This window comes from Amblyomma americanum, chromosome 6, assembly GCF_052857255.1.
Source record: "Amblyomma americanum isolate KBUSLIRL-KWMA chromosome 6, ASM5285725v1, whole genome shotgun sequence".
NCBI classification, from domain to species: Eukaryota; Metazoa; Arthropoda; class Arachnida; order Ixodida; family Ixodidae; genus Amblyomma; species Amblyomma americanum.
This window is the reverse complement of record NC_135502.1, coordinates 49,887,185-49,902,790: the sequence shown is the minus strand read 5'-3', so window position 1 is coordinate 49,902,790 and position 15,606 is coordinate 49,887,185. Positions and strand designations below refer to the sequence as shown.

Sequence of the window (15,606 nt, the reverse complement as noted above, 5' to 3'; positions counted from 1 at the left end):
AAGAGCACGTGAACTGCGTCACAGATAGAGGAGGACGGTTTCCTGCTGTTGCTGTCGCCTCACCCCAACAACGACAAAAACAGAGAGAGAAAAGAGCAAGAGAGAAAGAGAGTTGGGGAACCATCAAATGGGCGTCGAAGACGAGAACGCCTCTCTTAGAAAAGTGGAGCTTGAAGTACGTACTCCGTTCTGGACCTCCCGCGTGTCAAAGGCGAAATAGATATGCATCAATCGTAAGTGATCCCTTCTATCTCATGTAATATGGTTCTGGTTGTGTCGCGGGCTGCGTGGTACGCACGGTATACTCGCGTGTGTCGCAGGAATTTCGCAGGTTCTTCAGGCACCGAAGCGACAAAATGCGTTAGTAAGAACGCGGTAGTTTATACGGATGCGGGCTGTCTTCTATGGCATGGATTGTGCGAACTGCGTCGGTGTTTGGGACACCAAAGGTCTACCTCTCTGAACTTTGTCCCGAGTGAACGCTTTTGTTCCGAAGGCGTAACTGCGAAACACTTTATTCGCTTATTATTTGTTTACTTTTCGTGCTGTACGACACGTTAATGTTTTACGAATGAAGAAAGGACAAAAAAAAAACACCGGCACGTCCGCGCGCTCCCGCCCTTATTCCGGATGGTGTTTTTATGGAGGAAAAACGCTAAGGCGCCCGTGTGCTGTACGATGTCAGTGCACGTTAAAGATCCCCAGGTGGTCGAAATTGTCCCGGAGCCCTCCACTACGACACCTCTCTCTTCCTTTCTTCTTTCACCCCCTCCTTTACCCTTCCCTTACGGCGCGGTTCAGGTGTCCAACGATATATGAGACAGATACTGCGCCATTTCCTTTCCCCCTAAAACCAATTATTATTATTATTAAAATATGAGGTTTTACCACGATTCTCATTTTTTCGAAATTATTCCGGAGCCCTCCACTGCGGCACCTCTTTCTTCCTTTCTTCTTTCACTCCCTCCTTTATCCCTTCCCTTACGGCGCGGTTCAGGTGTCCAATGATATATGAGACAGATACTGCGCCATTTCCTTCCCCAAAAAACCAATTATTATTATTATTCACCACGGCCTGAGACACCGCATAGCAGCGCCGCCCAATGCCATTGGTTACTGAGACAACTGCTGCATTTTTATCATTCATAGCAATCGTTGAGCAGTCGAGCAAAAAATGAAATGCTTGCAGAAAATCTCCAACTAATGTGCCTTGCTTTGCACTAGCAGTATTTCCTATTTCCATTTCCACGTACGAACCGAGTGTTTGGCACTTAATTCACGCTGCCTATATTTATAGGTATATGCCAACTGATGCGGAGAAAAATTATTCGCTGCGCCATCAAAACTTTAGCTTACTGAAAGCCGGTGAAGATAAAATAGTTTGGTTTATGTGAGTTTAACGTCCCAAAGCGAGTGAGGTTATGAGAGACGCCGTAGTGAAGGAGTCCGGAAATTCCGGACCACTTGGAGTTGTTTTTACGTGTATTGGCATCGCACAGTACACGGGTTTCTAGAATTTTGCCTTCATCGAAATTCGACAATCGCGGCCGGGTGGCGACACTAACAAAGGTATAGGTCAGGTAGGGTTAAAGAACTAGAGGCTTCACTAGAACAGTTCAATTATGTAGCTTACAATGCAGCGGAAAACGGCGACAAGCCGACATCTTGTACAGCGGCAGGCGCCCGTGAAGGCACTGAAGTGAGCAGAGACCCAGCGACGATGGTGACCAAGGGGTCATCATGCACCTCCGTTATTATCAGACTACTGACCAGAAGCAGACAAGACGCTAGGTGGTGGGGCTGTTGGTGCAAAATGCTGTTTTTTTTTACTCCATTGGGGACTTGCGGCGCATTGAGACCAAGAAACTCCATTTAAAAATGGAAGTTTTATGGAGGAGAATCCTCCTTTATGCCACATTATTGAGTGCAGGGAGTAACATGGGTCATTTAGCCTATTTTTACTCCATATTGATGGAGTAAATGTTTTCAAATATGGAAACAATGTTTCCAAATATGGAGTTTAAAGGGTTACGCCCGCTATTAAAGCTTCCATTTGGGTTGATTCTTGTTTGGAGTGTATTCGGGGCATATGGTTCCTACACGTGTCATTTGGAAAGGCTCAGGCATGGTACACCAAGAGGCCCGCATATCGGGCAAGCCCCGCTCCTAAGACAGAGCTGAAATGCGCAAAGGGTTCGTTCACCGACCTTATCTTGCCCAGCCTTGCCCTAGCGCGCTATCGCTCAAGGCTCCTCTTTGCAGCCAGTTGCGAAGAGGCATATCACCGCTTCTGTAGATATGCAAACTATATCTGAGGGCGACCCTATGTGCGACTGCTGCCTCGAAGCGTTCTAATTTTTAATGGAGCGCAATTACGCCGATGGAAGTTATGCAGGCAACTAATCAAAATACACGCTTTGCAACTGGTACAACTAGCGTGATTAGCTACCGATGTTTGCTTACTTGAAATGAATAAACCAGTAAATAATGCATCAAGCAGAGGAATTGGCATAGAAAGTGCCCAAATCACGCGCCAAATGAATAAACCAGTAAAAAATGCTTCAAACAGAGGAATCGACATAGGAGGTGCCCAAATAATGCGCCAAATGATAATGGCTTGTTGTCCAGGTTTTGTTCAGCTTCATTTTACGTGCGTAGAATTTTGCTCTATCTGCACAAAGAAGAGCTACCTCCATAGTAAGCGGAGTCCCGTTGCCTCCTGCTGTGTTCATCTGCTGGCCAAAGAAAACGCATCTACACAGTAGACAGACGTGTCTATGCGGAAAGACAATAGGCAGACACTGACTACCCGCAGTGAAGTAGGGAGTCACTCTATGTGTAGGCGCAGAAAACTCTCTTTTTACCAGCAGCAGGTTGACTAAACTCACCATGTGAACACCAGGGGGAGCTACGGTAGGATTGTGACCGTTGATAGGTCGGCATACAGTCACAGAATGGCCTACCACTGGGTCGAAATTGTGCTCCGTGTGATGATGTTATTGAGGTAGAACGTTGCTCACCTGCTGAGACTGTGTAGGCGCACTAATGGTGGGTAATTTTCTGAGCAAAAGGGCACAACGCCTGCAAAAATTTAATGTGAACTGATGAGGGCTTGTGTCGGCCAGGTTGTGCTTTACTTAATACAATACAGCAAGAGCGTGTCTATAGCAGAACGGCAAGGTAACTCTCATACTTTCCAGCTCTGTCCTCGCCCCTCTGCCCACTACGGTGGAGAGCGTGCACCGTACGGCTAACATGGGCTAGGCAGAACCACATCACTTGGTCACATTTGATACATTATCAAGAAAGGCCACTTCCTGGCCCTCATGCTTTTTATGACTGAGGTCCTCTCAGGCAGCATTATCTTTAGCCAGAACGTGAACGTCCCTAATTGTTCAGGCCCACTTAGGCAACATTGTGTTTTCGTAGCATGTGAATGTCCCTTAAAGCCCAGAACCACTTAGAGCAACATCGATATGAAGCAGCAGATTAATGCTCTTTCACCTGAGGTCCGCTTGGGAAATATTGTTAGTAGGCAGCAAGCGAATTCCCGTTTCAGCTTAGGCCTACTTGAACAACATTGTCTTTGACATTATGTGAACATCGTTTACTGCTCACGGCCACCCAGGAACCTTCATTTTTAGGCAACAACTGAATGGCCTTAGCTGCACAGGCCCACACGGTAACGTTGTATAGGCAGTAGGTGAACGGGGATACGGTGCCCGCAGGTGGCGAACGACAGGGCTAATGGGAGAGACATGGGAGAGACCTTTGCCCTGCAGTGGGTTTAGTCAGGTTGATGATGATGACGACGAAGGCGTGTTGCTGCCTGGGCACATTCGGTCAACATTGTCTGAGCCAGCAGGAGAATGTCCCTTTTGCTCAGTTCCGTCCTGGAAACTGTCTTTAAGCAGCAAGTGAAACACCGCTATTGCTAAGCCCACTTGCGCAACATTGTTTTAAGCAGCAAGTGACCCTTACTGTTCTAGCCCACTCCGGCAACACTGCCGTTAGGCATGCAGAATGTGAATGTCTCTTACGGTTCAGTCTGGCTCGGGCTGCTGTAGACTCAGCTGACTGGCAAGAGACAGCGGCTGGGATAAGCAGGACATTAATACTGGCGCAGCGATAAGCAATAACGTCCGTCAGCAACAACTAGGTCGCTGAAACGTGGTCTGGCAAGTTGCGCCACAGATAGCTCGTACGCATCCGGAACTTGCTCAGCGCTGACTTCTACCACGGCCCTGAACTCGGGTGACAGCTCTGTTGATGCAATGTCTCGCGCAGCGCGGAACTGAGTGCCGACAGCTCGCGGCCTCGCCACGCCAAGATTAGTGTAGCCAAGATTGCGCTGATGTTCGAAATGCTGCGTATGCCCTTTGAACATGCTAGGCGCAATGAGGCTATTTTTCTTGCGCGCTGAGCAAAGCGTTAACCATGGGGATGAAAGCATTGGCTGCCGCAGGATTTACTAACATCCTTTCTACGAGCTGTACATGTACGAAGTCAATCGCATATTGCGCCAACCAGTTCATAAAACAGCACCGTTATGCGCAGTTGTTTTAGAATGAGTGCTTTACGAGGCTCTTCCTGCGATGTATTCAGCGTTGGTGTTCCTACCGGCGGCATAGTACGTCGTGATGGACAACAACCGCATTCACCTGCTGTCAAGAGACAATGTTGTACAGCTGGGTTTGGGCAATATATATATAAGCGTCATGTAGGTACGGGAGTGGGCACCATAGAAAGTTTCTTTTGTGGTCATCCGTTCAATTGGGACTGGAAAAGGTGTGAATTAATGTATATATATATAATGTCACGTGCTGCGCATGGGCTCTGAGGAATAAAGAAGACGTGCGGCGGCTGGAAGTAGAAGAGAAAGTCAAGTATCCTGCCGCCGGCGCACCAGGCTCCTCTCGACCTGCCTTGTAAATATTATTTGTAAATAGAACCTGTAACAGTGTGGTGGAGGTGCTGGGTAGATCACCACGGACCCCTCTCGCAACCGCTGCAGCCGAAGAATCGCCGGATTGCCACCGTTGCCCGTGCAAATGCCCAAGGAAGCCGACGCACGTCCGACCGGCGCCGCAACGCCCGCTTGGCAGCACTACCGTGAGCCGCGGACGTTTTCCGGGAAGGCTGGCGAAGACGTGGATGATTGGCTCACCAATTACAAGCGGGTGAGCAAATACAACGGCTGGGATGCCACTCTTCAGCTGGCCAATGTCGTCTTCTTTCTCGATGGCACCACGCTAACTTGGTTCGAAAACCATGAGGCATCAATAACAAGTTGGGACCGCTTCATGGAAGAGCTCCGCAGCTGCTTCGGGGATACTGTTGCCAAACGAAAATGCGCTGAGCAGTCTTTGCTTCAGAGAGCGCAAGTGCCTGGAGAGACCTGCACGACTTACATAAAAGAGGTCTTGAAGCTGTGCAAAGTCGTTAATCCCAGTATGTCCGACGAAGATCGCGTTGGTCATCTCCTCAAGGGCATCGCAGAGGACGTCTACAGCTTTCTTATTAGTAAAGAAAATTTAGACTCGCCCACGGATATCATCAAGCACTGCCGCACCTTTGAAGCTCTAAAACTGCGTCGAATTACTCCCAAGTTCGGTCGCCTGCCTAACGTCACCACCGTCGCCAGCGTGGATTTCCACGAGCCTGTGCATGCGGCGACTCTCCCTGACGTCATTCGTCAAATCGTGCGTGACGAACTCTCCCGGCATCAAGATCTTGCGAGCCGCAGTGAGGTCCCGTATGGGAGCTGTTCTCTGCAGGCGGCTCCCGCCTACCGCTCCTCCCCTTGGAGTTTGTCTGCCCAGGCCCCTACCAGTGCTACTCGCATTGATTACAGCGACGCTCCCCGGATCACCCGCCCCGGCCCCAGGGCGCCAGCTCATCCGCAACGCCACCTGCGGCAGCCGGAGTACGATGGTCGTTTCGACACTGGCTACGAGGAGTGTTATCCCGAGTGCCCCCCCCGACCCACCACTTTGTTACCGCTGTGGTATGATCGGTCACATCTCTAGATTCTGCCGTCGCCGGGGCCAGTTTTCCCGCTCCCAGCGCCAATGGTCGAACCCTCGCCTGAGTTTCAATGCGCCTGTTCATGACCGTGTCTTCACATCGTCTCAGCGCCCATCCAGTTACGCGCCACCACGGAACGACTCCCCTGCCTCTGACCGAAGTCTAACTCCACCTCCGCACCGCTCTCGCCGCTCGCCTTCCCCCCAACGTCGTTCCCCACCGTCCCCGGGAAACTAGCGTGTGCGGCCGATGGAGGTGCGGTCGCCGGATCATCGATAGTGCCAATTCCTCTGCCCATTGTTATGTTAAGGAACCGCCTTGAAGTTTTAGTGGACGGTATTTGCGTCATGGCCTTAGTGGACACTGGTGCCATGGTGTCAGTGATGAGTTCAACTTTCAAGAACCGTCTGGGTCGTAAAATAATGTTCGCTTGGGATCGTGCTGTTATATTCCGGGGTGTAGGGGGAGAATCATTGGTTCCGATTGGTATTTGTTTTGTGAATGTAGTGATCGCTGGCCACATGTTCCGAACTGAATTCACGGTGCTCCCTCGTTCTACGCATGACATCATCCTCGGTATTGACTTTTTGCACCACGAGTTTTGCATAACGAGTTCTACTGGTATCACTGTGATTTTGCATCAGCTGACGGCTAAACGTATGACAGTTGTTTCTGAATAAACAAAGTGAGGTATGAGCAGATTGTAGATAAATAATCTAAGTTCTTTTGGGCACATGTGAATCGTGAAAGCAGGAGCTGGCCTAGCTTAACGTACAATTCTCAGTCCAAACTGAACGACACTTCAATTTCACTACCCTCATGTGCTGTCTTGAATATGATTATGATCCATCATTTCTTGCAATCCTGCAATCCATCGTTCCCTCTTAATCTATCATTTCCTGCAAATAAAAGTAATGTGCTCTATACACATGAAGGGTTGGCTAAGAAAATAGATATTGGTCTATCAAGAACAACCGGTTGTTTCCATTACAAGTAGATAATATATGACGTCTTCTTCAGAGTACAGCATGTAGAAGATTTCGCTAAAGACTGCGAAAGGAAGTTCATCAACGTGGACATCAGTGATAAAGATGGAGAACACTTACAAATGGAGAGATGCACTGGCGTCACACTTGAATGGAAAAACATTACCTATCACGTCAAAGCGACCAAAGGTAAAGATCAACGTGCTACTCTGTAATAAGACCGCTTCCAGTCGGCCATAATTTTCGGTCAGGAAATCACTTTCGTAAATTTTTGTGTTGTATAGACATTGCTCAGCCGAAGTTCATCTTTAGCGGATAGTGTTTGGGGGGTGAAAATTAGGGGCGAGCTCATAAGAAGATAAGGTAATGAGTCACAGTCGAAAAAAAATGCCCTTGTGCTAGGCGTCATGTTTAGCGTGATTGTGCAAGAACAGTCACCGCCCTTTAGGAACTGTTAGATTTCGGCAGCAGTTGTTTTTTTACAGTTCAGGATAAATAGTCCACCAACATTTCGTTTTTTTTCAGTACCTAGCAAACATATCATCTTGATGTACTTATACATGCAATTTAAATGAACTCCTGCTAGGTGTATTTTAATGCCAAAATTAGTGCACGAAGTTTGTTTACATTTACGAGAAGTGGAACGATGTTCGAGAAGCCTTAGCATCGGTCTCATCGGAAGACTAGCTTAAAGACTTCGACAGTCGATAACGTTCACTATTGCTAAAATGGATTTGTTTCCCGAGTCTGCCGGGCGGAACCTTCGTCAAACTTTTCTCGGGAAATGAACTGTAGTTCATTTCACACGTTTCTCCACATTTCACATTGCCGATGTGCAATTTTATTGCTTTGATGAAAATTTCAGGGAAGAAACTGCTTCTGAGTAGCTTGTATGGGCTAGCAAGCCCAGGAACACTGACGGCCGTCATGGGTCCGTCAGGGGCCGGAAAGACCACACTGCTAAACATTCTATCTGGTCATATGTGAGTATACGAATTTACAAACATATTTATGCGTTGTTATGTTGATTTCTTACGAATGTACAACTCTTCGCACTCTAGAAAGAGAGCAGTTATGAAGTTCACCAGTAAGAGCGAAAGGATCTGAATGCAGGTGGTGAGATTTTAATTTGGGAGAGAATTCTTTACTTTCTCTTTAATTATTTGTCTTGTTATTTCACAAAAGCCTGATATATTTCGAGCGTACCTTCAGTGAAGTATGCTCCAGGTAACTGCGTATGTGAGGAACAAATTTATGATTATTAGTTACTCCACCGATGTAGCCGCAGCGTTCAAGCTGTCATTCTGTCATCTGTCATTCTGCGCGTCATTTTGCTGTTCACTTGTTGATAAGTTTTTCAGCAGTATTATCAGCAATTTATCGTCTTCGGGTGGCTAATTTTCCGGAATTTGTTGTTGCAAATTTTACCGCATCATCTTGTTTTGTAAAAGTTTAATACTGGCAGCTGGTATTGACGCTGCTTGAACAATCTTAAAAGCAGAAAATTTACCTTGCTTCGAGAGTATGGCACTTCTGTATCGTTTTTTTTTCTGTCCAGCGACAAGACGTACGAAGGTGAGGTTCAAGTAAATGGCTACGTGCGGGACACCAACCTGTTCAACATGCAGAGCTGTTACGTGATGCAGGACGATTGTTTGCTTCAATACCTGACTGTGCGCGAGGCTCTCTCCACGAGCATTCGGCTCCGGACATCAACGCGCAGGAAAAACAAGATCTTAGAACTTGTGAGACCATTGTTTTCTTCAAAACTATCAGTGCAGGGTGTAAATTGTACCATAAATACACATGAAGAACACTTGAACACCTCGTAAAGACACGTGGCTGCAATTTGGAACCGCAAAAAAAGCGCAAAGTCACAAATGGCTAAGAGGAAGGACATGGTGCCGGACTTGAACTGTCTAAGCGCAATTTCTTATCCCTAGCTTGTAGTCTCAGCGGCAGGCTTCATCCCAATCTAGCTTTAGTTTTTGTGGCACCTTGCGTAAAAGACAATTATGCTTCGGATAAATTAAAGCATATTTTTTTTTCGCGCCATGAAATGCGGGAGAGCTTGATGCCGTCGATAACCGTAGCAAATGGTGGTTGCATACATGAAGCTGGCAGCCGAACCTCAAGCTCCCTGAGAGAAATAATATGCCATGAATGTCAAACGCTTATGCAGTGGGGCACTACGTTTACAGCCCGGTAAAAACAAGACGCTAGGGCGGACTCAATAGTGGCTCGCCCTAGCCTTTAACAAGTCTGAGTGTACTTCTCATCTTCCTTTTTTTTCTGTGAAAAGTGAGGGCTGGCACATATCAATGAAAAGCTAACTGTCCCAGTCTCCAGGTGCAAAAAGCTTCTTTTTGTTTTTTATTTGTCACCCCTGCAGTGGTGAGCTAACATTGCATTGGCACCGCAAAATGCAAAGAAGACATCATGTAGCCTCTTGAATTCAGCACACACGTCTCTATAGTTCCCGTAGCCGACGTTGTGAAGAAATAAATTGTTGTGGAAGCGAAACTGCTTACGCACGTGTTTTAGAGGCGCTTTCATTTGCTATAAATGTGTCCCTGTTTCCCGATGGTGAAGGCAAATTTTATTTAGTCTGTGTTATCGTGTTTTCCTGTCACAGGTGGAAGATATAATAAAGCTGTGGGGTTTAGAACATTGCGCAGACACGCTGACAAGGTCTCTCTCCGGCGGAGAGAAAAAAAGGCTTGTGATTGCGCAGGAGTTAGTGAACAACTCGCCTGTGGTACTCGTGGACGAGCCAACAAGGTAAGCAATGTAGTACGTTTTTGACTGTGTGAGCTCCACTGCCTGTTATTGCACTGCTTTAGAACACAATGAATTTGTTTACGGTGAATACCTAATTGCTCCTAGGCTATAAAATTAAGTAAGAGAGTAATTTAAAGGCCATCAACTGAGAAAAGTGTAAACAACACCGACCCTTGCATTAAGCTAGAAAAATTGGAACCAAAACGGAAATGTAAGGCGTGTTCTCGTTCTAATGCTCATTAGGTGTTAATCTTCAGCAGTTTCCGGCAACAAAAGAACACTTCGCTTAGAGCAAGGGCATAACTCAGGCATAAAAACACATTTCACACCAACTTACTTCGCGGTCAATGGTGAAAGGCTGAGAAGTATGGTAGTATTTTCTTTGCAAACATCTACCAAACAGTAAGTGTAATTATTTGGTTGACAACTGTGCGCAGTGGACTCGACAGCAGTTCTGCGCTGTGTTGCGTACGAGTTCTGAAGTCACTGGCCGAGTCGGGTCGCACTGTCCTGTGCTCCGTCCATAGCCCGAGTGCCAGGCTGTTCTCGCATTTTGACAGGGTAAGACTGCCCTTCCAACTTCGCAACAAACCACACTTGGGACGAATGCTACTTTGCCGGTGGCATTAATAGGGTAGATTGTGCGTTAACTATAGAGGTATGTGAAAGAATGGATGTTTATACAGCACTGTTTCTTTCACACGAGAGCGATGGTCGTACTGGCTGAATGAAGCAGGACTCTCATGTCAATGACACGTAGCTTAGATTTCAATGATCTGGACACTCGGATGTCACCGCTTTTTACTATCCCGAAATAGGAAAAGCTCTCTGATTCGCAGTAGCCATCTGCAAACCGGCTAATCTGTGAAGTTATGGAATGGACCAAGACTCATTGTGACCTATTGTTAGCGTTGCAAAGTCAGTTGTATCATTTTGTGTGAATGAGGCCACTTACTCGAGCGCGTGTTTTCATAAATGAAAACTCAGGAATCGCCATCCACCGCGTAGCCGGCATTGGCCTTTGCGTAACATCGCTTTAACTCTTAGCGATCTCTTGATCCGCTTTACCAGATACGTAATCTCAAGAAGGAACCATGACTCGACGTTAGGAAAGGAAGGTGGCCACTCGCTCTATTTAGGTCGCGACACCAAGAATTTTGCATGCTTATCTCGCGGCGGTTACGTTTAATTCATCTACGTAAAAACTGACCTAGACGTCGCTTCAAAGTACTACAAAATACCGCAGCTACAAACACCGTTCTCAACATCCAACCGCTGTCACCGAGTGCGATAACAGTCAAGCAATTGTTAGCTCATAGCCCGGCCACGGCGCGAAGTTCCGTTGCTAATAGCCGTCTCATGTCAAACATTCTCGGAAAGAATTTCAAAAAATGGAAAATTGTACGATGTTTTTATGGAAATATTGAAGGTAATGGTCCACTCTTCTGATATGTAGCGAAATCTTTCTTTTAAAGCGTTTCCATCGATCGCATCGAACATCTAAGACTGCCATAAAAAACCAATGGGGAACGCTTTAGACGACAGCAAAAACGTTAATAATGAAAGATGGAAGACTACCATTGAGGGATCTTCGGATATATTTGTTGTTATAATGAAATCTTATCTTCTATAAAAAAACTGCGTTCATCAATGGTTCCTCGCTTAAAAATGCTTTTGCCCAGAATTGTTGAGTATGAGCAGTCTGCGCCATTCCGAATCAAGTGATACAAGAATACTCCGGACAGATGTTCCTACTTCTTGATTGGTGGTGTGACCTGCTGCAAGGCTGTGCTGCTCGCTAGTAGGGCCCTTCACTGAGATAAATCTATCGTCGTTAGCTTTCCATTCCTCTTCTCACTCTTTTCTGTGGCTCAGTGGCTATGGCGTTCGGCCCCACAGCATAGGTTTGCGGTTTTGGTGCCCAAAGTGTCGCATCCGTGCGCTATGATGGGCGCTGAATGCAAAAATGCCTTTGCTCTGAAATACCAATGCGCATTAAAGAACCCCGTGGGGTCGAAGTGAATCACGAACTCCTCATGAACTCCTCACATGGGCTTCAGTTTTGCTTTTAGATTACGAATAAAACTCATCTCCTCTGAATTAAGCAGACTAAGTCCAAAGGGCATTTTCTTCAATAAGCATTGATTTTATTCCACCAGTAATGGCCACCTTTCGTTACCGGGCATTCGTTGACTCTAATAACACTAATTCCTCACCTATTGCTGTTACTCCTGTCAACACAATGCCTCATATGCTGTATGAACTAACCAATTAGTGTCCATTTTCATTCATTCCGCTTTCATTCAAGTTTGGGGTTAAGTTATTTCACTCGCGACTATGATAGGGAATCCCATTGTTCTAAAAAGAACATCAGAATAAACCAAGCTGATGTTGCCACGAGGCGATGACAACGCCGTGGACAATAGCCCAGCAGAGTTGCTTAGAATTCAAACGATTTATTGGGGCGCACTTGCGCCCACAAAAAACTGAAAAGCTCGGCGGTGGCAAGAAGCATGCCCGCCTGTCATGGAACAGGATCACCGCCGCTGTTGGCCGCATTCAGTATAAAGGTGACGAAGAACTTTCGAGGTACGGTGCGAAAGGCGAAAGAGCGGCGCATGGCTGCGATTATTGGCACAAACTCGGTCCTATCTCGCGTCATAAAAAAATGACAAAGCCGCGTACCGGTTGCTTAGACCATGAAGAAATAAACAGCACGAAGCTTCCTGTGAATATGAGCCAGCCATATCGAATTTGAAGGAACGCGGTAGTACTAGTGTGCCACCAGGCTTTATACTAATGCAGAGAGAAATTTCATAGCCGAGAAAAAAAAATGCAATCAAGGAAGTAACCTTTTGAACAGGATGCTTTCTGGGAAGTATGAAAATTTCAAGCTCATGGAATTACGAACAGATGGACAGTTTTCCTTCGAGGCATAGCAAATTTTGTCGGGCTTTATTGCACACTTCTAAAGCGCTGTGGGGCACCTTTTTGATGTTTACTTTCCTGTTTATCTATTCGGTAACACCTAGCGCCAATACACTGTTGTGCTGGTTTTTAAGATGTCTCGGAAATATTCCACCTTTCTTGGAGCATGTGATGCTTATTCTGAATACTTCTCACACTGGACTTAATAGTGATTCTTTCGCGCTTCTTCACACAGCTGTACATGCTCTCGGAAGGGAAATGTATATATAATGGCTCAGCAGAGATGCTTGTTTCATTTTTGGACTCCCAGAAGCTGCACTGTCCACCTTACCACAGCCCGTCAGATTTTAGTAAGTGACAATTTAAACACATTTATTTGTTTCAAAATGCCTAATCTCATAGTAGCTTCTATTCGCAGTTCTCTACAGCTTATTCCGATAACCATCATCGCAACAACAAATTTCTGCAATATAAATGTTATGCAAATCACTGCATTGCATCACAAGATGTGTGACTATTTGATGTAACCTGAAAAAAAGCTATAGCAGTCATTTGCGTCGTTTTTTACTGTGATCTCCGAGAGCAGCGTGCTTGCTTTCTTTTTCTTGTAGATGTTTTCTCGTTCCTTGCAAAGTTTCTGGAGCACACCGAGAGAAGCTGCGATGCTCGCCACACCAGTTTCGCCAACTGGCAGAAAACACATTTAAACTAGTGCTTACCGACTCGTAAGGTGCCGTATCAAAGCTGCCGTTATTACACGCTAAACAACGCACGGCGAGCCTGGAGCGCATATTACTCACCAGCCCTCGTTGCTTGGTTATTCTGCTAGATTAACGAAACACGCCCAGCTACAGCCAGCTCAGAATCCAGATGTTTTACTGTCTGGAGGCTGTTACCGGTTTCCGAGATGCATCGAGCGGATCGTAGCAGAATACAAGTGTGGCTTATTGCAGCGGCGCAATAAATCTATAACCACGGCATCAGTTGTACCTCGTGTGGAAAGGGGAACAAAAGATAACTCCGCCTTCAGTTCTAATGCCCCCCCCCCCCCCCCCCCGCCCATGAGTTTTTAAGAGAATAGCGCCCAGTATATTTTTAAAACTCTGGTTGAGTGTTCATGGGCAAAACTTTCACTTTCAGCTAACACTGCTTACAGTGGCCACGTACTGCAAAAATATGCAACATCATTAAATGTGTGATAACTTTACAAGATAATGCATGATCATGAGCCGGAAAATAATGACAGCTGAATTAAACATCTTTTTTTAAAAAAAACGTGATGCAGTTACAAGCATTGCTTCCGGGGAGCATGGAGAACTGACAGAGAAGCTGTCCAGCCTTTTTATTCCAAAGAAGCCTTCCATGAAAGACTCGAAAAATGGCGATGATCTAAGGCAGCTTACCATTTATGGCGGACAAGTCATGACCGAAAAGGTAGGCTGGCCATGCACGGTTGCTCATTAACCTTTTGTTTTATAGCGGTTCATTTGGTTGGAAACCCTATTTAATTGATGAGGACGCCCTTGCAGACGCACTTGCACCAAGCACTGCACTAAGTAGAGTTCTCCAAGTTTCGTGCTTGATTGGTTCGACTCCTTTCGTGGTTTCTGACTGAGGGTGAGAACAATCTCAAAAACCCAGCTCTTATTTGTCGGCCATGACCAAGCTAGGGGTCGATCGGTGAGATCGGGGCTTTGAGATTGTTTTTAGACTCTTCCCAGCGAGAGCGTTCCATTTAGCTCCCGAACTCTATCAAAGTTGTTCGCTTTCACACCACAGCACACACTCAAACACTCGTGTTAAACACTCGTAATCGTCCTGTGGGGTTTAAAACGATAGCGTTAAGGGTCACGTTAAGCGTAAAATTTCCGGGCAAGAAGCATGTGGCCACCTGATAACTAGGTCATGGGACTTTCTGACGTCATCTCAGCCAGCTCACCGTGGCAGGTGGCAACCTTTAAACTAGATTCTGAGCAAATGGCCCTCCGTGGAAGTCTCTTAAGCGTGCATTGCTCGTTGACAGAAACGTGGCATTAATGCCAGGACTCACTTTTCCTAATTTTTGCTTTGCTAGGAAAAAGCCGAGGAGCGCCGTCAGCACAAAGTTCATGCGAAATCTCACCAACTGTTCCTGACGTTGCTTGAAAGGTTCTTCTATTGCAGCATGAGAAATAAGGTGGGTGTATTTTGCGGTTGTTAACTTGCGTTTACACGCTAACTGTTAAAAAAACCTTGCATACTAATGCCTAGGAGGTAGCTTCTGGGCACATGCTGTGAATTTCAGTTGTGAAAGGGTCCGCTACATTACTCCTTTATAAACCTATACATTGTAGTGCCTCCTTTCCGTGCGCAAAAAAAAAAAAACTTGGAACATGGGGTAATATGACTACTGTTTTAGGAGGTCAAGTCTTTCAAACTGAAACACGATGAAGATCACAACTGCTTCTTTCCTTGCAGCTAAAATACTGGTGCTGGCATATCTAAAATAACATTTCTGGCAGCTTTAAATTCCCAGAATTTTACGCAGGTAGTTTCAGACAGTAGAGCTGCAACAGAATCGCAGTCAAAATGTTTCCGCAGCGTACAGTGTCTTTCCGCGGCCGGCACAACTGCATGAGCAGTTTGCTTCGTGACGTCTCTGTAGACGCATCGTTTTCGTTCGCGCGTGCTTCGGTGACATTTAACGGATCGGCTTGTTGACAGCAACGTGTGAGATGTACAGAAATACTGTCCCGCCGATAACCTGATTTGTCTCTAGGCCGTGATATCGTTGCTTCTTTTCTGTTATCGAACCAGTTAACACGTTCAGGACGAACCGTTTTCAGGGCATTTGAGCGGAGTTGGGTTTAGCGCGTGCTTCGGTGACATTTAACGGATCTGCTTG

The 15,606-nt window shown here is 46.3% G+C and overlaps 1 protein-coding gene across 5 annotated transcripts in view; it reads left to right on the top strand.

The window, feature by feature from the left end:
* LOC144136773 (ATP-binding cassette subfamily G member 4-like) overlaps positions 1-15,606 on the top strand; it is a 28,929-nt gene that overhangs the window by 7,510 nt on the left and 5,813 nt on the right. For 2 of the 5 annotated variants that reach the window (XM_077669381.1, XM_077669382.1), the window contains 9 exons: positions 1-233; positions 7,048-7,202; positions 7,879-7,996; positions 8,572-8,758; positions 9,649-9,794; positions 10,232-10,355; positions 12,958-13,072; positions 14,008-14,156; positions 14,797-14,898. The exon at positions 1-233 is cut by the window's left edge. In XM_077669381.1, coding sequence (XP_077525507.1) covers positions 223-233; positions 7,048-7,202; positions 7,879-7,996; positions 8,572-8,758; positions 9,649-9,794; positions 10,232-10,355; positions 12,958-13,072; positions 14,008-14,156; positions 14,797-14,898 — 1,107 coding nt within the window. In that variant the 5' untranslated portion in view covers positions 1-222. The remainder of the gene's footprint in view (positions 234-7,047; positions 7,203-7,878; positions 7,997-8,571; positions 8,759-9,648; positions 9,795-10,231; positions 10,356-12,957; positions 13,073-14,007; positions 14,157-14,796; positions 14,899-15,606) is intronic. The other 3 variants (XM_077669384.1, XM_077669385.1, XM_077669383.1) reach the window with 3 other exon arrangements.